Raw genomic sequence first — 23,172 nt, 5'->3', positions numbered from 1 at the left:
TTAAACAATTCTTAAGTTCGTAATATTATTTTTGTTTAAAAGAAATCCGATCACCCTAACAGTTTTAAATGAAAGGTTATATGATTAAGTTTCCATTAATATTTTTATATTAATGGCTTATTTTACTAATGTGCTTGGCTAGTATGCTTATAAGAATTTTGTCTACTCCCTAGGTGAATCCACCATCCTTCATCTTCCCTCCCCCTCTCCCCACTTTCAGCATCTTGGTATTATATATTGAACGGATTATACAATCCTATCATATCTTGCAGATGAAAAAATATTTTATACTCTTTTTCCAGAAGTGTACACTATCAATGACTATTTGTTCAATTCACAAGAACACTTGGCATTTGCCAATTAAGTGTAATTTTCTTCCTAATCTACAAAGCTCTTAAAAAAATTGAATATATGCATTAAATCAAATATTCGAGAATCTTCTTTTCCCAATTTGATTTCCTCACCCATCCACAAAGTTTTCACGTAGTAAACAATTATTAGTAAATTTGATATTAGAGAGAGTTTAAACCATGCTGTGTGCTCAAAATTAAAATGATTTACTAATGGCCAAAGGCTGTTGTTAGGTTAGATATGCCAAAGGCAGCCTCCTTAAATTGACTAAAGGCCTGAAGTTTACGAAGTAGCTCTGTTGTAATAGTGAAATGATTAAGACTGAAAGATCATTGTATAAAGAATAAAAAAATGATACCATATTAAATAATTAATATTTTGTGTATGACCCAGATAGGTCAATGAGATAAAAGGTGCAGCAAATTATAATAGCTAAGGCGGAATGTAGAAAGAACAACTATCAGAAACAAAGCATTGAAATACATCACACCATACTCTTAAAGGAAAATTTTCTATTGAAAGTTGAAACCCACCTTTTAAAGGATGCGGTTCCAATTATTACAACATCATGAGATAAATACCCAAAGCAAGATTTTTTGGCCACTTCTGATGTCATTATCTGAAATAGGAACTTGAAGATCATCAAAATCTGCTTCTATTGCTCTAAGCTGCTCTCCTCTGTTTCTGCTAAGATACACCGACGATAAGAACTGGCACAAAAGAATATGACTTGAACAGGTTACTACCCTGGTCCAAACTCTTAAGAAAAATTGCAAGATTTCTGAAAATAGATTTTTTTTTTTTTAAATTTGATAAAAATATGATACTGAGCCTTAAATGCCTAAAATGGTTCTTATTTGATCAGGAGAATGCCTGAGCATGGCCTTTGGTTCTTGATAACCATTTTCAGGGTTGAGGACTGCATTGTACACAAGTTCGTAAGCTTCTGCCAGTGCCCTTGCAACTCGGCTGCCAACCTCAGTTCGCAATTGAGGAACTTGCAGTTGCTCAAACTCTGGGAGGGACCCTTCACTACCAGCTACAAAACCAAAGAAAATTTTCAGAGATTCAGAAACTGAGGTGAGTGACATCTCCTCTACCTCTGCAAGTGGCTTGCTTATATCTTCCTCTTTTGACACTATCTCTGACTGTGAAGTCTTCTCTAAATAATCCCGTATATAAGAAACCTTTTTCGTCATTCCACACCTGTCAAGAATGGCTACAACCTCTTTATCTACAAGAATACTAATGTGCTTTTCTATAGCAACTCCAAGGCCTTGTACAAATTTTGCGGCAATCTCATGTCCCATCAATGGTTGTCTAATAGCTGATAGGCAATTGATAAGGAAAATTTTGCGCAAAGATTCAACACTCTGCAAAATAGAACACCACTTTTGAGAGTTTAACAGAATGCAAAACACAAATTATAGAAGTAAAATAACATGCAATAACAATGAAAAAATGTTCCCAAATTTATTTTTTTAACTATATCTCAGAAACATAAAACGAATAGGGTGATAGTACAGAAAGATGCAGCATAATAGGTATCTATTAATCAAATTTCTAATTGCTGAACAACTGTTGTGATGGAAACAGAATGAATCAAATTGAGGGTTTATTATGTATTCTCTGTAATTGGTGGAAAGAAGATTGTGCCCAAGAATGAGTCATATCCAGCAATACCACAACTATAAAGTAATTCTGAGTTCAACCTCTAAGCTGCAGCGTCATACCATAAAAATTTAAAATATATGTTATTTTCAGATAATGGTGGTCACAGACTAAAAGGAAAACTCTAGAGGATGTCCGTTGTCATCCTTTCACTTACTAAAGAAATAATGTCAGCTCTAGAAGCAAGAGTTTCAAATTTTCAAATAAGCTGTGGGATGGCAAGTAAGCTTCCTCATGTTCCAGCAAAATTACTTTTCAAGAGAGAAGGTAGTTTTTGTGGTGGATAAAAGGGGGGTGAAAATTGCATCATGAAGATAGAGAACAAGCATAACATAAGGACTAAGAACCAGACTAAGAACTTAGGACATAAGGACTAAGAACCAGACTAAGAACTTAGGACATAGAGAGGAAACCTCACAAGGCAAGGAAGAATACAGCTTAAGCTTCATATACAGGAAAAACAATTAAGGGGAGAATATGGATCTTTGGTGACTTCACCATAATTACTCTGACACAACCATCATTTGACTGTTTGTCTGTTACTATTATAACAAAAACATGACCTTAATTGAGACACCCAGGCAGCAATTGTTCATGAATGTCATAAGGGCATTGAGTGTGCTACATACTGATGATGTGTTCCTATTAATCTTTCTTACATCCTGTTTGTGTTAACTACGTTATTAGTAAATTTAAAAATTTAGTACCATCTATAAGTATGTATCAATTCGTTTTCAGCTGCAGTAACTCACGTACAAGATAATGCCTTCATGTTATTCACCCCCTTTAACATACACAGATACACAATAGTTCATGTGCATATGCAACCTACTATTGTCTACACAATTTAGAAGAGGTCCACAGGAAATACTTGCCGTGATATTACTTTATTATATCAATTTATAATTATTTTTTGTACTATTCATCATATAGATCTTTTAGTGTTTCTTTGATGTGTATTCTTATTCACATCCCCCCGAAGATTCTTCTTTCTGGAGCTAAAAGTTCAACAAGCAGCATTGAGCACAATTATATCACCATCCCCTATAAATAAAAGTTCACTTATGTATCACTTTGTTTTCAGCTGCATTCACGCACGTACAAGATAATGCCTAGATGTTATTCACTGCCTTTTAGCATACACACATGCAAAATAGTTTATGTGCATAGTGAGCATACGTATACAACCTACTCTACATATGGCTATTTTCAACACAATTTAGAAGAGGTCACAGGATATATTTGCCACTGTGCTCCATGGGAACCCATACCCTGCCTTGTTAACCCTGTCCCCGAAACCTTTCAGGGACTCAGGGACTTGGGGTTCCATTGCCTAAGACAGACCCTTATACTAGCAGTGACTCAAATTTGAGCTCTGATTTTGATACAGACCTACCAATTGCATCTGCTGATTAGGGACAGCCACATATTTTCTATGTTTTTGTAAATTTATAGTTGAAACTTGGAGCCTTTAGGCATTTTGTTATAATTCTTGTATAACATATATGCACATTGACAATGAAAGCATTTGAATTTTGTTAATTTGTTTGTCAATGCTCATGTGAAATCTCAATTCAAGTCTAATGTTATGTATGCTTTTACAATGTCTATGATGAATGCTTTAACAATGTTCTGATATGACTATTTGAAATTTCTCTATTTTTTATTAGCCGTCCCCTACCGTCCCCTAAAAAATGGCCCAAAAGTACACCCATACCGGAAACACATCCCACCGTCCCCTGCCATCCCTGTCCCCGAAACTTAGTCGAGCATAGATTTGCCATGGTATTAAATTCTTAATTCATTATGTCAATTTATAATTGTTTTTGTATTATTCATCATATAGAAATTTTAGTGTTTCTTTGATATGTTTCCCTTTCCCCTGAAGATTCTTTTTTCTGGAGCTAAATGTTCAACATCAAGCATTGATCACGATTATATCAATATCCCCCTCCACGTCTCTCTGATCAACAGGAAGTTAACAATCATAAACTTAGGACAAATTATAAACCAACAATAATATAAATGTTGCAAAGACACGTATTTTGTTCCCATCTCTTCCCAGTCTCCAAAAAGCAAAACAAAAGAAACATAACATAGAATGATAATCTTTGAAACTTACCAGTGAAGCAGGTGCTGATACAGTGTTGCTTAGTATTGCCTCCATGGATGATGATGGCCTGTGGCTTAACTTATGTATTGAATCAAAACCAGAGCTATTTCTGCGGGATGATAGTGTCAGACCTTTAGATTTATAAGCTTCTGCAGCTTGTTCACACATCTGCCCAATTGCATTAAACCAGGAGTTTTAGATCTTTCAAACGAGAAAAAAATTGATAATTACTGAGATTATTAGAACAAAGACATTAATAATATTCAGAAGATATCATTTTGGGAATGAACAACTTCATTTAACAACCACAGCAATTAAATCTCTTATCTACATGCATTGGAAGTCACAAGTTGAAGCAAACATTTTACCAGATAGTCTCAATTTACATATTAAACCACCTATGGTGACCTGGGCCCTTAGAATAAAAGGTGACCTACTCCACCCACCCTCTCAGGGATCATCTCAACAAGCAATGAAAGCTAGACAACGAGGCATAATTGTGTAAATATCGGTTGTGCCTGTTATCATGCCTCTATTATCCAGATCATTAGCATGCTCTTTTCTTCACATGGAATATTATATTTTCATGCAAACGTCTGCAATTCAAATACAACCATTTCTTTTGTGTGTACAACACGAAAGGTTCAAGTTAAAAATGAGGAGACAGTATGAAGGAATATGACATTTGAAGTTGTAACTTAACCTTTTGGATAACACAATTCTTGCACAATGTAACCCATGCTGAAAAAGGCAATATTATCTTCAAAGCATTTAGTTAGTTCTTGCAAACAAACTAAGATTGGACAGTTTGCTATCATTCCATATTAAAATGGAATACCCATGATATAGAAGTGAATAGTAACTTTGAAATGTGTTGTGCGTTGCACACGCTCCCTGTCGCTGACAAGGTCCCCCTCTTTTTCGGTTTTTCGCCTTCAAGCTGTTGAGTTCTGCGCAGGGTGTCTCGCGTCTTTTGTTTTGAGTCTGCCCGTAATCAGTTCAAAGGATGATGATGTCATGAGCGTAAGCTTGGGAATCCGCAAGGTGAGTTTAACGTTCGGGCATTAAAATTTCAAAAGATCGCTTAAACTGGTAAAACGCTAAGTCTGAAACTTCAAAATGTCCTTTTTAAGCTTGCAAAATCCCCCAAATATGTTAAAGTGTCAAAGCTTTTCAAAAGGCTCCAAAATCCCAAAATTCGCACTAAGGAGGAAAATTGTCAAAAGTTTTAAAACTTTGCAAAGGGCTCTCAAATCCCGAAATTTGCCAATGATGGGTAAATTACGAAAGTTTTAAAAAGTTTGCAAACTAGCAAAAATCGCCGAAGTTTACCATAGAAGGCGTAAATGTCAAAAGTTTTAAAGTTTTCAAAATGCTCTCAAACCCCGATTTTCGCCAACTGAGGGTAAAATGTCAAACTTATAAAAGTTTGAAAAACCATCTAATTCACCGAAGTTGACAACTAAGGCGTAAAATCGAAATGTCCAAGTTTGTGAAATAAGCCAAGACCCCCAAAGTTCGCGATATATGGAAAAGGCCAACAATGTTTAAAGTTTGAAAAAGGGACCTCATTCGCCGAAATTGACAATTAAGGGAAGTCGCGATATAAAAGTTTGAAAAATCATCTTAATCGCCGAAGTTCAGCAACAACACGAAATGAAAGAGTATTAAAACTTTGCAATTCCCCCAAGATCCCAAAGTTTGGCATAAAGCGCAGAATTTGTGAAGGTTTTCAAAAGGTCTTGAAACCTCGAAATTTGCAGGAGCGTAAATTGCGAAGCCTATTAAATCCTTGCGAGGATGCCACAACCCTATTTTCGGCGACAAAGCTAAAATCGCTAAGGAGTTTGAAAGTTTGCAGAGAGAGCTATGACGCCCAAGCTCGACGCCATAGAAATCACAGAGGTTAAGATTTGCAAGACGTAAAACCCCCGAAGTTTGCCATAAGAACATCGCGAAGGAGTTTGAAAGGTTCGCAGAATTTGAAAATCGCAAAGTATAGAGCTTGCAACAAAAGCAAAAACGCCGAAATTTCAACCAAGGTAAAACGCGAAGTATAAGTCTTCAAAGAGGGTATTCTTCTCCCCAACTTCAGCATAGAAAGAGATAGAGGGTTGATGAAGAAGGGTGAAATCGGGAACGGGCCCAATCAGGTAAAGGTGTACGACTGCCATCCGCAACTACATTATCATGACATAGCTCAGAGGGAAAAGAACAACCCTGCTTATGCAATTGGTCAGTATGAGCGTATCAATGACGCCTTCACAATGCGCCTAGTCAGGCTGATGGAAGGGGGATTACACATAAGGCTCTCAGAGCAAGCTACCATTTTGGTACAAAGGTACAGCGCCTGGTTTATTCAGTTTCCTAGGTTCTCCTATATCTAGATAGCCGGCTTTGAAGGAGCTCCTTTTCGACTTCCACGCTATCCCACCGACAAAGTAATTCTTCTAGAAGTTGCAAGGCAGGCACGTCCAACGAACAGTTTACTCAAAGTTAAGTGTGCAGCAAATGCGACTTTATGAATACCATCGGGTCTCGGATCAGGTAACAGATTCTAGAAATTGCTTACAAGTTCGAGAGTTTGAGACAATAAGACATCTCTTGCCGGGCATCGATTGGTCACAGGATCCAATCACTGATTTTGAGGCAGTTATGGCAGCCCCAGGAAGGTACACCGATCAGTGGCTACACCAACAGATTGAGCGGCTAATTCATGAAGGAGTTCAATTCACCTACCATATGATGGGAAGTCTTGATTCTCAGTCCTCTGAAGAGGGGGGAACCTCAAGTGCGCCAAAGGAAGAGGTTGAGAAGCCCGAAAAAAGGAAGAAAGCCAAAGCCAGCAGAGGGACTCGGACATCTAAAAGGACTAGAAGGGAGAAGATCCCTATTAGGAGACCAGAGGTCGCTTCATCATCAAAAGACCCCAGTTTCGATGATGATGTAATTGAACTTGATTATATACCTGCTCTGCCTTCCCAGAGCGATGTTGATGCATTCGAAGCTGATGATCCTCCGGCACAAGACAAGCTAAATACAGAGGTGAGGGTCATTGAGTCTGGCGAACCTGAAAAATCAAGTTGAGGAAGGAGAAATTCCGTCCAATCAAGGGGTTGATGTGCATGAACTCACCCAAGGGAGTGGGCACGAATTGCAACTGCATGGTACCAGCAAAGATGACACCACTATTGAAGGAGAGCGAAGGGCGGATGAGGCCCACGACCCTGATAGAACTGAGGAACAACCATCACATGGGGATACCAGACAGTTGTTCAGCGAGGTAGGGGAGAATTCAGCCGTAAGCAAAGGATTGGACACTTCCTTAACTCCTCCTGTAACAGATCAGTTACAGATATGCAATGAACCAGCTGAAAGCATTAAAGAGCAGAGTGGGAATTTGACCATAGCATCCGGGCAGACCATACCTCAAGATTGGTTAGTTGCTCGAGCACAGCGGAAGGCAGCCACCAAGCCACCTACCGACTTGGAGGACATTTTCTCTCGCATAGGGGAAACAAAATCCAAAGGGAAGAAAAAGCCTAAAGCCTACTCCCGCATAACCAAGGATGAGCAAAGGAACCGTACCATCCATATCGCCACCCCGCCTGTCGATAAGCCAACACATCAAATTGCGCTGGCCGATTATAGCATTACGAGCGTCCCAATAGGACGAGCCACCAAAGAGCAGGAAAGGGATGAGTTCAAGGACTCCGTGCAAAACATGCTCGACGAGATAACTACTGAAACAAACATGTACTGAGTTCGTGCTGAGCAGGCCGAGGGGTACGTTGATCACTTGCTGAGACCGTTGCATAATGCCCCCGAATCCTATGTTCCCCCATCAACATTGGCGCAAAGAACAACAACAGAGTTTGAAGGAGTACAGGATACCGCCAAGGCCGTCAGAGAATGGATTCAAAGCATCAAAGAAAGAGGAGAGCAAACTTTCAAGGATCTGCGCAAAATGGCCCTCCATAGGGAATCCACTATTATCAAAATGTGTAAGCTAAGGAAGGAATGCTATAACACTCATGAGACGATTGCCAGGGCTTTGCCCCTCATTAGGGCCCTATTTTGGACCTACTCTCAAATCCCCACCATTGATATATCCTAAGTTACCGGTTCTTTGGGTATTGGCTTGGGTCTGGGTCTTGGTTCGTGCCCGGTCCTGGTCCGGCCCAGGTTCGACCTGGGTTCCACCCGGGTCCTTCCCAGGTGACTGGGTTCCCTGTGGGTCGACGCAGGACCCACAGGGAACCCGGCCACCTGGGAAGGACCCGAGTGGAACCTAGGTCGAACCCAGGAGGACTCGAGTGAACCCAAGCTCGTGGGTTCCCAAAAACGGGGCCCACAGGTCAAAAAACAATAAAAACCAATAAAAAAGTACTTTAAAAAATAGTTACTTAATAATTAAACCCTAATTCGCCCCTTTATGATGCATTTCATGCATCAAAGCATTCATTCAACTCATTCTATTTGCATTTTTGAAGATTTTTTCTCTAAAGCCGGGTTTCTTAGTTTTTGCATTTTTCTTCGAAGGTAGAGACTATGAAGATGTGAGACACGCATAAAAGGCATAGGAATCACTAGAGAAGGAAGATTTAGCCATCAAAGATGAGTGAATCTGAATTTTTTACAAGTTTTAAAGAATTTTTTTAAGTTTTTTTCAAATTTTTTATTTTTTTTTAAGTTTTTCTAAATTTTTTAAAATAAGTTTTGTATATTTTTTTACACTTTGTATGCATAGTATGAGGTTATAATGCTGAAATTTTATCAATTTTTTTCAATAATGTTGTGTTTTCTCTTTTTATTTTAGGTGCATTATTCATATAATCATACATAATGGCTGAAATTGGAAGTGCAAGTGCAAGCTCTAGTTCAATTGCCCATGCCCGAACTGAAAATAACCCCTTTAAAATTGATCAAAACTCACCACTTTGGCATTATACAACAATGATCAAGCAAGTGTCTGGTGGTAGGGGTTTTGTTTGGAAGTGTAACCATTGTGGCACTGAGTATACCAGCTCATACTATCGAGTGAAAGGCCACCTTTGTTTCATCTCGGGGCGTGGAATAAAATTTTGTAAGGGATCAGATGGCAAGGGGCTGCCAAAAGCTCTAGTTTTCGAATATATTAGAGAACAAGAGGAAGCTGATAGGAGAAGTGGCAAAGCAAAGACTGATCATCCTCTTGTCCAGTCAAGCTCGAAGACTACGAGGCCTTCTAGTAGTATTGGCTCCACAAGACCAGCCGGATCACATCCTTTCATGCCAAAACCACCAGTTGCTCCACTAGAGAATCAAAATGTTGTGGCTTCACGGAAAAGAGGCCCATTGGATACTGCCTTCAAAAATAAAATGAGAGAGATTGCAGATCAAAGCATTGGGCGTTGCATTTATGGCAATGGGCTTCCTTTCAACCTTGTTAGATCACCTTACTTTCAGGACATGGTACATACCCTTTTCCAACACACCTTCTAATTATGTTTGTCCAAGGTATGAAAAGGTGAGAACCACCTTATTGGCAAAGGAGAAAGCATCCATAGAGTCACAATTGAAAGTCATCAAAGATACACGGTCGGAAACAGGTTTGACCATCGTTTCTAATGGATGGAAAGATTGTAAAAATAGGCCATTGATCAATGTTATAGCAGTGTGCCCTAAAGGGGCAATGTTTTTGAAAGCGGTGGATTGTGAGGGGCAAGTGAAAGATGCAAGTTTCATTGCCAATATCCTCATAGAATGCATTGACATGGTGGAGCCTCAAAATGTTGTCCAAGTCATAACGGACAATGCTAAAAATTGTAGTGCAGTAGGAACTATAGTGGAGGCTTCATACGGTCACATCTTTTGGACACCATGTGCAGTCCACTCACTCAATTTAATCATGCAAAAGATTGGCACACAAATTGATTGGGTGAAAAAACTGTACGAGGAGGGCGAGGAGATTCAAATGTTTGTGACTAATCATCATATGCCACAAGCCATTTTTAGGACCTTCTCCAAGTTGGAGTTGTTGAAGGTAATTACTAATTTAAATTTTTAATTTTTTATAATTGATATATGTTGTGTATTTTTCTATGTTACCCAGGGACGCGTCCCCAGTATTTTTATCAGGCATCCCCGTCCCGGAGACGTCCCGGGGACAGGGGACTCCTAGGGGGACGTCCCCATAAATTCTGCATATTGACGGTGAATTTTAACAATGAATTATATAAGCAATTTGACTTTGACTCTCAAATTAACACAAATTTGGCATAAGAACTCTGCTAGTTCTTATATGTTAAGGTTCTATAATGTATATGTGCATGCTTTATCCATGTTTTCATATGAATATTTAAATTTCCGTATCAATTTTAATTTTTCGTATTTTTATATAGCTGTCCCCTTTGCTGTCCCCTAGCAGTCCCCAAAATTGGCAAAAAAAACCACCGTCCCGGAAATGCGTACCCCCGTCCCCGTCCCGGAAACTCGGGGTAACATAGGTATTTTTTTATGTCATGTTAGGTAGCTGAAAAACGATTTGCATCTCACGCACTCGTCTTAAGACGACTTGTGAAGGTGCGAGAGGCCTTGAGTTCTATGGTCATCAACGGATTGTGGAGTGTATGGAAGCAGGCCCAGACCAAAAGAGCTCTAAAAGTAAGAGCATTGATCCTTGATGAGAAATGGTGGGATACTGTGGAATATGTTTTGAATTTCACTGAGCCCATCATGAGCATGATTAGGTATGTTGATACTGATCGCTCATGTTTGGGTGAGATTTATGATGGCATGGATTGCATGGTGGAAAAAATAAGAGAAGTAATAAAAAGAAAAGTAAATGATCCAACGGAAACATTTTTCAAAGTTGTGCAGAATATTATTGTTGACCGTTGGAACAAGATGACCAATCCCTTACATCTCTTAGCATTTGCGTTGACACCAAAATTTTATAGTGCAGAGATGCTTGCAACACCAAGGAGGGTACCACCATATAGAGATGCAAGGGTTGCTTCTGGCTATAGAGCTGCCTTTAAAAAGATATATCAAGATGAGGAGACAAGAAATGTTGTCATGAAGGAGTTTGGCCAATTTGTATCCACAAAAAATCATGATGTTGTAGCTCTCAATGCTAGATATGGGATGGATGTTGATGAGTGGTGGTATGTACATGGTCAAGGCTCCGTTTACTTGCAGCCTCTTGCAATTAAACTTCTCTCCCAAGTATGTATCTTTTTATTTTTTATAGCTTTCCAATTCCATTTGATGTTATCATACTTTTATTTTATAATTTATAAATTTCTAATAATGTTTTAACTTTTAACAAGTTGAAAGTTCTTCTTCAGCGAAGCAGAATTGGAGTACATACTCCTTCATCCACTCAGTCAAACGTAATCGTTTGGGTGCAAAGAGAACTGAGGATTTGGTCTACGTACACTCCAACCTTCGTTTGTTGTCACATAAGGACCTTGAATATAATGTGGGTGCAACAAGGAATTGGAATCTAACCCCTGAGTGTGCTGATTTAGATGCTACAGTTGCACAACTTGCCCAAGTCTCTATAGACGAGGCAGCTATGGAACTTGAGAGAGACTTGGCTAGTGGGTGTGACATTCCATTCGATAGTGGTTCAATTGATGCTAGATTTGAACCACTTGATGACCTTGGGCTTGGGTTGGATGGTTCAGATGAAGATGAATATGGAATTTAAATCCCATAGATGGCTTGTAATTTGAATTTTTATTGTGTCATGACATATTCACATTTTGAAACTTGAATTAGTTGAAACTTGAAGCTTGAATATTATCTTTTTTGCAAATTATGAATATGATATTAGACTTTAGTTATTAGTTTACTGATAACATTTGCGATATATGGATATTTATTGGCATTGGCAATTATGGATTTATCATTTATCATTTATGATTTATATATGGAAAGTCACATTGTATATTTTATTTTTGTATGGATTGTATATATTGAAGATATATATAATATATATGTATATATATAAATTTATAATTAATATATGTATATATGTACGGACGAACCCGTACCCGTACCCAAGAAATTTTTTTTTTTGCCAAACCCGCGAATCCAAACCTAAACCGGTAACTTAGATATTATCCTAAATCCTTATAATGTCAATACCTTCAAGGAATGGTATTGGACTCTCAGCATGAAAAACGACATGAAGGATAATATCAATAAAATGCAAGATAAGTGTGATGACACTTTATCAAATGTAAAGGACCTTGGTGAAGGGATTCTCAAATCACTGGTTCCTGGTTGGAAAAACAACATGGAAGATAATGAGGTGCAACCACAGTGGGAGGATAGGCTTAAACCCAGGGTCACCTACTCCATGGAGGATCCAGATTTTGTTGTTGGGCTATAAGCGGACATATCATGCTTTGAAAATCACAAGTCATACTGAAGGGAAGAGCTGGAGAATTTAGATAGCCTCCTACAGGGTATTCATTACAAAATGTTTAATCCTCCTATGCCGCCGACAACCAAACTATTCAAGTTATGTCTAAGATTTCAGGACTACGTTCGGGTAGAGCATGCAACCAATCGAGATATCTGGGGAGAGTAACTGCGCGACGAGGTCAAATTTACCACAAAGGAGTCTACTGCAGGAAAGGAAAAAGTGCCTTCATAAAGTGCATATTTCTTTTAAAATCTAAAAAGGCACTTTTGGCCAAAAGTTCATATTTAACTGCAAAGTCAGCTGTAAATTTTGAGCTCCGTGCATGTGCACTATTTGAGTTGTTGGTAGTTATTAATTGCCTTTTTTAGGTAGTTATTGTTCCTCCTTGGGTGGTTGTTGATATTTACATCCTATTTATGGACATGGGTACTATTTTGTACAGATGAATCTGGGCCACTTGTTTTGTTTAAATCTTGGCCATTCATCTAATTCTGAAACTCTAGTTAAAGGAACTGGTTTTCCCTTATTTTTGTAAGAAGTCTAAGATTGTTGCTGAAGCTCTGGCGAAATTTATGCAGAATTAATGGAAAATTAAAGCTGTTTCATTTCTTTGTGAGTGCATGGTCTCCTTCTTCACCATTTAATTATTTTGTCATGTCTTTTATTTTCAGATATTATTTTTTTGGATAAACATTTGATAGAAGCCTTGGTGTTCATACCATTAAGGACTAACTGATTGTCACTCCCCCTGCATGGTTAGTCTAAACCCACTTATATGCTCAGTTCGGTTGTTAAACATTAAGTGGATGAATGTCAAAATTATGCATTTATGTTTAGTAGCATGAAAATTTAGTTCCCCTTGAAGATTGCACTAGATTTTTTACAACATTGTGCTTAAATAGTTGATAATGTTAAATCTAGTTATTTGGAGGGTTCTGTCTGTTTTCCTGAACATGTTATCTGAGATAATTAATTAGATTTTCTCTATCTCTTTTCCCCTTTCCTTTTTTTTCTTTTTTACCAAGAAAAAACCATACAGTCTAGCTGAGATAGTATCAATCCAACTGAAATCAACCGATATAAGACTGTTAAAATTTAGGGAACTCACTCGAAAGTTGTTCATCTAACCTTAAGTCCCCTTTGTGTTTCCAGCAAAACACATCAAACCACTAAGTTATCCTGCAGTCAAGACCTGACAACCGAAACATTGAGGTAATCCCCATTGATCAAATTAAAAAAGCACTAGGGATTTCCTTATTTCAAGAGAGGATAGGATTCCTAGTATTCTATTCTGCGTTGGCTGGATGGAACCGTAGTGATACGATTTCAGACACGTCAACAAAATGTAGTGTAACTATCAAGGAAAGTATAAATTAGAAATCTGTGAAATATAATGAAACTATTTTCAAGAAAATATTGTTAAGAACATTTGAGAACTCAAAGCTGGTACTAGACTATAGATGCAGAAATGAAGTATACATAAGGTTATTCTACACAATACAAGTGCCACCGTGTTGACTACCCTGTGCTTGGCATAAGAATCAAGTACTATTAAATGTCAACAGTAATACATGGTTTTCCTCACATGATATGCATTTTTCTTGAAATGGCTCGAAACAAGCTGAAGCATGCTATGCATTGGTTCTGAATTACTAGCCTCATCTTTAAAAAAAATAAACATCATGGTCAACATTTTCAGTATATTCTATCCAATGCCCCTTATTAGGCAATTTCTATGAATAAAATATTATAAATTATAAGGGTTACATGTAAGATTTGTATCCATAATTTTACAAGTCTATACAACAAAGTGCCACCGTGTTGACTACCCTGTGCTTGGCATAAGAATCAAGTACTATTAAATGTCAACAGTAATACATGGTTTTCCTCACATGATATGCATTTTTCTTGAAATGGCTCGAAACAAGCTGAAGCATGCTATGCATTGGTTCTGAATTACTAGCCTCATCTTTAAAAAAAATAAACATCATGGTCAACATTTTCAGTATATTCTATCCAATGCCCCTTATTAGGCAATTTCTATGAATAAAATATTATAAATTATAAGGGTTACATGTAAGATTTGTATCCATAATTTTACAAGTCTATACAACAAAGTCTGTGATGTAGGAGTGTGGTCAGAAACAGAAATGAAAACTACCAGAGGTGGTCAGGGCAAAGGTGCCCACTGATGTGGATGCAAACCCACCACTAATAAGTTTGAACCATTGATGTGTCACGTATATCTTTATAGTTTATTCATCTTACATTTGGCAGAGATTCAAATAAAGGAGTGGAAAGTAAAATCACAATTGAATTACTACCAGAAGATATTGATAAAATAATCCTTAATCTACAAAATAATATGTTCCTAGTTATTAAAAGTACAATTGGTAGCAACCCTGCGAAGCAATCCAATGGAATCCAAGTTATAGTTTGAATAAGAAAATGTTTTATATTATAGGAAAAAAAAATTAAAATTCTAATGACAGTTTCTGACAATCGAAACTATGCAACAGTAATTTGTTACTGGCTTCATGCAAACCAGTAAATTGTCAATAACACACCTGTATAATGGGATCCAACAAGGCAGATATGACCGGCTCAAAGTCAAGCTTCTTCCCTGATGCTGGAACTAGCATGCTGTGGTAGGTATTAATCAACTCAAGCAATAATGAGACTCCTTCCCCAACAGCTGGGGGTGGGGAAAGATCAACTGCAACTAGAGAAGGATACCTTAGCAGCTTGTCTCCTCGAGACTTCAGGATATCAAAAAATGTTCGCTGTGCAGCATCTTTAACGTGCAATAATGTGGCAGAAAGAGCTGCTTCTTCCCCTAACAAGTCTGAAATCTGCAGATCTAGGGTGAATGAGGTAAGAGAACTTTTAATTTTCTTTAAAGCCCTTAAATTCAATCAATCAACAAAATAAAGAAAGACCAGAATTACTCACAGTGTCTGCATAGAACTCCAAGATGTTGTTGAGTTTGAATGCCAACAAAAGACTAGGTTGGGACTGCAAAACTTGCTCCACTCTTACTTTGAATGGACGACAAACCCCTTCAAAAATACGATCCAAAATAAAGGACATGTCTGTTTCTGGTTTGACATATATCCCATCCATGTCTTTAGAAAAGCGACGAGCAGTAGGTCCAATGTTTACAGTCGCATCTGGACTAAAAAGTGCGAGTATAAGCTCTCTTTCAGATGCCAAAGCCTTCAAAATGAAAATGAGGATCATCTATCAGGTACATGGTAAAATTAAGAATTTAAAAGAAATAACAATCTGAGAGTAATTGATTCAAATTGCTAACCTGGTGAAGCCAAGCCAGCATGTCACCAACATAGCGTAATGGATCATGTGCATGAACTTCAATGGGTCTTGGCATTCCACCAGGGCCTCCACGAGTAAGGGCACTAATGAAACGTCTGAACAAAGCATTGTGTCGAGTATTTGCAACCTAGTTGCACAAACATCATGATACTACAAACTAATTAAATATAAAGAAAAAGAAAAACTATTATTTTATAACTGATACATGGAATAAGCTAATTGATTTAGTTTGGGACTTGCTAACCTCTTCTGCACAGTACTTGAAGAGAACAGGCCTTTCTTTTAAGCAACGAGTTGCTGTCTTTAACAAATCAGTTACTTCAGGAGTATCATTATCCCCAAGGTTCCGGCATTCAGCTTGTACCCATCTGCAGTAAAGATGAAAATGAACTAATTTAAAATCAAGAACAAAAGGGAGAAAATAAACTAAATAAAATCCAAAACAAGTTGCAAGAAATGTAAAAATTAAAGTCAATAATCCCCCAGTACATGTTGTTTATGAGCTTATCACAGAGATGTTACACAGATATGCACAGAAGTGCACCTAGCAACTTAGAATATTTATCTTCAGGAATTGATGAGTATATACTTCCAACGTGATTAAATTATCTCAAATAAAAGGTCAATGAGGCTTAAAGTGGCAGAACATCCACTCCCAGTGCTAGATAAATTGAACTGGAGAGAGGCATTAATCACAAGAATATACAAGGTGATTTTAAGAACTTCAGACTTCAAGAATCAGCATGAAAGAAATATCCGCAAAATCTAATAAACATCATGCTGTTTCTCTGCACAACAGTTCTAAAGAATCTAAACTATGAATTCTAATAAATCTATGAAATATACACAAAATCTAGCAAACATCATGCTGTTTCAGTTAACAATTAATGATAATTCATTTTTTTCATTGAATTTACAAGTTGAAAACTAATTTATGGCATAACAATCTCAGTTTACAAATCAGGTGGTATCAGGGTGATTCTTTCCTTTGTGGGAGGGCGGTTGTGTGTTATTTTGCAGGGCCATGCCCACAACAAGATCACTTAGAAAATATTTATTACTTTGCAAAGAGATGTTAATTCCCACTGGGGAAAAAGAGAAATAGGAAGCATGGAAGAGAAGCAGAATTCATTGATAAAGAAGCAAAATTCATTGAGCTAGAAATCCATGATGGTAGCATTTCTCAATCAGTGAAGCAATTAAGGGCCTCTGTGGAGAAAATGTGCTCTTTAGAAGGCGCCAATGGCAAGCGGAAAACCCACTCGTATGAAGAAGAATGTTCACATGGTGAGACAAATCATTCGAATAAACCTTGGTTCAAGGCTGAGGCAAAGAGTGAGATTCTGCCATTCGAAGAACATGTGTATGGAGAAAAACTCAATCATAGGTTGGCCTACTTGGAGGTATAATTTAACATGCATTCCCTTACTTCGGAACAAAAGATTTCCTTTGCTAGATTGATATTAGCAAAACATGATTTAACTTGGTCCGATAGTCTCTTGTATTCAGTAGCATAAAGAAAACAAACTTCAATTAGATCATGGGATCAATTTAAAGGATTGATTAAGGAAAAAAATCAGTCGTTTATCATATAGACAAAATGGCAGTTTATGAAACAAGATAGATAAAATGTGCAAGAATACAAGTGAATTTCATATAATGGCACTCCAAATGGAGAGATCAAGATGAAGAGGTATTGATAAAGTACATCAGAGGCCTTCACAGCCATCTTTGAAGGTGTAAAATGTAACCAAAGTTCCGTGAGGTTTGGGGAAGTTCCCTTGGGGGGATGGGGGTGCGGCAAGGGAGCAGTGCTGACATGATACATGTAATACTTGAAAAAATAGTTTTGAAAAGATAAAGATGTATAACATAATAACTAGAGTCTAGTATTGAAATAACAAATGTCAAAATATCAAATATAGACATTGGAACGAGAATTTTAAAAAAAAATCATTTCATAATCATATTAATCACGGTCCAATGTTCATTAAAATTACAATCAACTGATCAAGTTATCAAGATTCAACAATGTTCAAACTTCAAACTTCAAAAACAAAATACTAAATAGTAAATACTAGGTATAAACTCTAGAAGTACAGTCTAATGACTCTAATCATCCCCAAGCTCCTCACCTAACTCCTTAATGTCGTTATCACTCGAACTGCTGGACCCCACATTCTCAAGCTCATCTATACCAATACCAACCGCCCCTGTCTATGTAGCATCATCATCAATCTGTGCTGGCTCTTCTAGCTCTACATCCCATCTGGCTGCTAGACTTTCCTTGTACGTAGATGCGTTGCGGTCAATGAGACGCAACGCACTATTTACTGCCACAAGCTTCTCTGTCCTCCTAGAAGTAAGCCCGTTCCTCTTAATGGAGTGGATGAAGCTGAAGTAGACCAGTTCCTCTCAGTAGTAGAAGAACTAGAAACTTGGGACAGCAAATGAATGGCTAGAGTAGTCAAAGATTTAGACCCATGCATAGTCCACCGCAACTTGGGGTCCTCTTGTGACATAATCTCTAGATCTATCTTCGCTGCTTCTGAATATCCCTAGAGAGGCAAATTTTGTCCATTCAATATAAATCTAGCTAAGCTCTGAAGGAACATACAATTTGTCAATTGCACTAAAGAATCCTTGTTTCACTTTAGGATCCTCTATAGGTGTGTAACTTTGTCTAGCATTTGCATGTACCACTTCAGGTTCAATGCATAGGCAGCCACGTGTTAGGGACTGTTGAGCTTCTCCCATCTACGATGAATGATCGGTTGAATATGCTCGGTGTAAAATTGCAATGTAGGGTCCTTCTCTTGTACAACAACCTTCATTTGACCAAGCATAGAATCAACGCACTCATACACCTCTCCAAGGGAATGTGCATTAGAATCCCCAAATCTAATAACTGTGAAGACTAGAGCAATTATGGAGACAATATATTTGGCATCAGCCCAAAAGAGATCATTTTTCACCACCTCCTTCACCCTCAATCCCTACTGAGTCTTCAACTCTAGACACTTGTTTCATTCTATTGTCATAACCATTAGTTGCAATGCCTCTTGCTACTCAAGCATCCTCTCCAAGAGAATAAAGTATGATGTATACCGAGTCTCTACAGGTTTTAGGAATTCCTTCTTGGAGAAGGTCCTAAAGAGTGAATGTGAAGTGTGGTGGTTGCAGATAAACATCTACACACCTCTAGCATCACTAACAATTGTTTTGATCCAGCTGATTTTACCCATGTCTTTGAGTTCGTTCATTATTCATGGCATGCACACAACAAGGAGCCCACCAAATGTCTATAGGCTGCATCAACCATCTTCCCTGCTACTCTACACATATGGGTAGCATCTATTACTACTTAGTACACCACATTTTGCAGCCCAACCTCCTCTATAACATCCTTGAGGATCTAGAACTTAAAACAAGCATCCTTTCTATGCCCTGAACAACCAATAGCCCTAAGGAAATAGGGGCCCATTACAGATGTAACCATGATATTGATGAGTGGACAATGCCTAATGTATGTCCACCCATCCATGACTATGCTGCAACCACTTGTGACCCAGGTTCTCTTCATCTTCTCCATCAAAATATTAATCTTGGAATAGTTTTGATCCAAGATTGTTGTCCTCAATTTAGTCTCCCCAAGTGGCACATATGATGGTCCCGCCCTTATTATCTTTGCCACAACTTCCTTATAATAAGGAGAGTGGGACACATGAAATGGAATGCCATCAACGAAGAAGAATTTGCCAATGGCATCATTTGCCTCATCCTTTGCTTTCACATTAAATAAATCTGTCAATGCTTGTGAAGATGGACTAGTCATCTTACGTTTTCCCCTAGCCTAGATGGAATTGGTGGCCGTTGATTTTGCAAAGTAGAAGAAGCAATTGCAGAAGTCTGATCAGCCCTAATCCTATGTGGCAAAGTACATGATGCAGGTACTTCATCTTCATTGCAACCCAATAATATTTAATATTTCAGCCATGTACTTGAAGTTCTTATACACCTTTTTGCATACTTCTACACCTTTACCTCTAACAAGAAGGAAGTGAGCATTAGTTATGGTAATGCTACCAAACCATTCAACATTACACATGTGGCACTTCCACTTTCTAGTGCCCCTAGCTGTCCTAGGCTTTGTTGGTAGCTTAGATGCAAATTGTTTTAAGGGTGATTTTGGGTCAAACACCTTTTTGCATACTTCTACACCTTTACCTCTAACAAGAAGGAAGTGAGCATTAGTTATGGTAATGCTACCAAACCATTCAACATTACACATGTGCTACTTCCACTTTCTAGTGCCCCTCGCTGTCCTAGGCTTTGTTGGTAGCTTAGATGCAAATTGTTTTAAGGGTGATTTTGGGTCAAAGGGGCTCTTGGCCCATTTTTTGAGGGTTTCAGAAGGGCAACTGAAATTTCCACTCCCAACAGAACTTGTTTCAGTTTGACTTGCGTGACCCCCCACTCAATATGTGCTAGGTTCATTAGATAATTAATTTTCACTATGAATTTCAACCACCTCATCCTCACTCATGTTGTTAGAGCTCATTGCGATAGTGATAGTGATGATGCAACAAACAATGTTCAAGCAAACATTTTTTTTTACAAAGTTTCTAACTTTCTAATGTGATAGTGATGCTGATTATTAATATTCAACTTCAAGCAAACAACAATTTTTCTAAGTTTCTTAGATTCTACTAAATGCACTTTGATTTTTGAATCAGAAATCTTGATCAATGAACAAATTTTCTTTTGAGAGAATTTAGAATGGCAAATCCCTACCTTCAATCTTGCAGCAAGAATGAAAAAGCTTCCTCCAATCCTCTTCCAAGCTTGTGGATTTGAACTTGTAGTCCACCTCTTGCTTCTTGAGATTCAATTTCCAAGCTAGAGTAAATGTTTTTAACTTTTTGTGGTCGCAAATGAGACTAAATGTCTCTTTTATGAGCTTTAGGCATATTAGGGTTAGGGTGGTCACATTGGTTGCATGGTTTTTATTGTTTTTTTTAAATAAACACACTTTTAGCTTTTCTGTCATGGGAAACGTCTGGATATTTCTTTCCTTGTCGAGGGACATCTAGGCATCTTGGAGACATCCACACATCTCCCCACAACGTCTCTTCCCTATGAGACGTCTCTCCCGCACTGGAAAACAAAAGAAACATCTCCTTTTTGGCTGGGAAATGTGGTGGAGGTCGAGGTGCGGTAGAGGGACGTCTTGGATGCATCTCCTTGTCCTAGGGACGTCCCCGTCTCAAAAACTTCATGATTTTGAGGGGGAGGGGGGCGCATCCCCATAGAACACTAAATGTAACTATTTGTAATCAAAAACTTGTGAAGTAAGCAATAAACACATTTTGTGTAAAACTTGATGCAAGGTGACAACCATCAACCAATTGGATTCCTTCAAAAAGGACAAATTATTTTGTTGGTATTTTAAATATCCACCATGCAATTCAATGGATTGTGGTTCAGTGGCTACGAGGATGTGCCTCAATCTGAATGACCCAAGTTCCAACCTTAGTGAACATAGAGCTCATAATAATTGTAAATTCATGTAGTTTAGGCGATTCATCAAGCAAGGAGCTCCATATTGTTGTGCCTTCAGTTTAATATCGATAATAACAGAGGCCAAGTGCAAACAATGCATGAATTGGGCATAATTGAAAGATACTTGAGTCCTAGTTAGAATTGTAGAATTCAAAACAATAGAGCTTTTGAAAGGTAATGGTAACCCCAGACTGTTCTAGATTTTATGTGATCACTTGAAATAAAGATTCTACAAGTCTAAACAACAAATTGCCCAAAACAATCCATCAGAATCTCAAGATGGACATTGTTTAAGAAAACACACCAATTTAGAGAAAGCACAAACTATATATTCCAGAGCTCTTATTGACTGAAACACAATATCGATTTCTTGTTCATGTTACCAAACTTGTTAGAAGTGCATTCTAGTTTATTTCCCTTTAGCAGAGTCTAATACAATGGTTCAGAACTACACCCAGGCTTAGTTTGATACAAAAGGTCGTCAAAACACCCAGCACTTACAGAAGATGCCTCAATTGGATCAGCAATGATGGTAACTCAAACCCGACATGCAAACTTCCACAAAAATGATGGTATCTTCAGTATGTCAATCCACCTTGGATTCCAAATCTCTAAAGGCTCTTATCTGATTGATCTGAGCTGCTTTGCCCTATCGAAGACAAAGGCAAAGAACACAATTGTTTTTCTTGCTCCCAACACTAAATCTGATGGAACCTTCTAATTATCAACTCTTTGGAATGTGAGCAAGCACCTAGAAATGAGATCACAACCTGAATAGCTTCCTCGATTCCCAACCAACTGATTTCCTTCCTCAAATCCACTCGTCTTTGTTGATGCCTTTCAAACCTGCCTGCAATAGTGGAAACGAAGTGCGAATCAACTAGCTGATTAAGGAGTTGCTAAGAAAATTAAAAAGCAAGTGTAGAGGTGGAGTCCTACCTTTCCCAGGCTGAGAGGTTTTTGTCTCCTCAACCTATTCATGCACAGAGGTAGATTTCTAATTACCCAAGCATATCCCTCCCAAAATGGAAGGCCTCCTTAAATAGGTGTTGCGAGAATAGCCGACCTCAAGTCAGCCAACAAAAACAAACAAAAATAAAAAAAAATTCTAAAACTAAGCGCCAAAACCCAAGCAGGTCGGCCTAGCACGATATAGGAAATTTAATGATAATTACATTTATTTTAAAATTCCAATTTATTGGTTTTAGGGAAAAAGCACATGTGGGGTGTTATGGAACACCACATGAGACTGACTGGCCCCATTTAAATCGGGGTCATGATAGTCCTCCCATCCTCTGATTCCTTGACATCAAGCAATTTCAAATTGGGATGCTCAAAGATCTGTATCCCCTCCCAGCTTGCATCTTGTTGAGGCAATCCCTTCCATTTCACCAAGTATTCTGGAATCACCTTGTTTCTTAGCCTCTTCTCGCTCACGTTCAATACATGTCTCAGGTTCAAGTATTAGATTACCCTCATAATCAAGCGGTGATAATTCCATTGAAAGAGTAATCCGTTGTTCAAGGGCTTTCTTAAGGCAGGAAACAAAAAACAAATTGTGAATTCTATAGTTAGGAGGTAATTCCAACTCATAAGCCACCTACCCAATCTTCTTTGTCACCTTGTAAGGACCATAAAAACGTAGCTTCAACTTTTCTGCTCCACTTCCTTGGATTGAGAACGGTCAATAGGACTGCAACCTTAGAAATATCAAGTCTCCTAA

The 23,172-nt window shown here is 38.1% G+C and overlaps 1 protein-coding gene across 1 annotated transcript in view; it reads right to left on the bottom strand.

Annotated features, from left to right (window-relative positions):
• Positions 1-843: 843 nt before the first annotated feature.
• LOC131044889 (conserved oligomeric Golgi complex subunit 6) overlaps positions 844-23,172 on the bottom strand; it is a 47,661-nt gene continuing 25,332 nt past the window's right edge. The window contains exons 6-11 of the mRNA XM_057978365.2: positions 16,132-16,255; positions 15,868-16,014; positions 15,507-15,770; positions 15,122-15,406; positions 4,145-4,303; positions 844-1,724 (exon numbers count right to left, since the gene is read on the bottom strand). Of these exons, the coding sequence (XP_057834348.2) occupies positions 1,185-1,724; positions 4,145-4,303; positions 15,122-15,406; positions 15,507-15,770; positions 15,868-16,014; positions 16,132-16,255 (1,519 nt within the window). The 3' untranslated portion in view covers positions 844-1,184. The remainder of the gene's footprint in view (positions 1,725-4,144; positions 4,304-15,121; positions 15,407-15,506; positions 15,771-15,867; positions 16,015-16,131; positions 16,256-23,172) is intronic.

The sequence above is a fragment of the Cryptomeria japonica genome, chromosome 1, assembly GCF_030272615.1.
Source record: "Cryptomeria japonica chromosome 1, Sugi_1.0, whole genome shotgun sequence".
NCBI classification, from domain to species: Eukaryota; Viridiplantae; Streptophyta; class Pinopsida; order Cupressales; family Cupressaceae; genus Cryptomeria; species Cryptomeria japonica.
The sequence above is the reverse complement of the archived record's forward strand: the minus strand, read 5'-3'. Positions and strand labels throughout refer to the sequence as shown.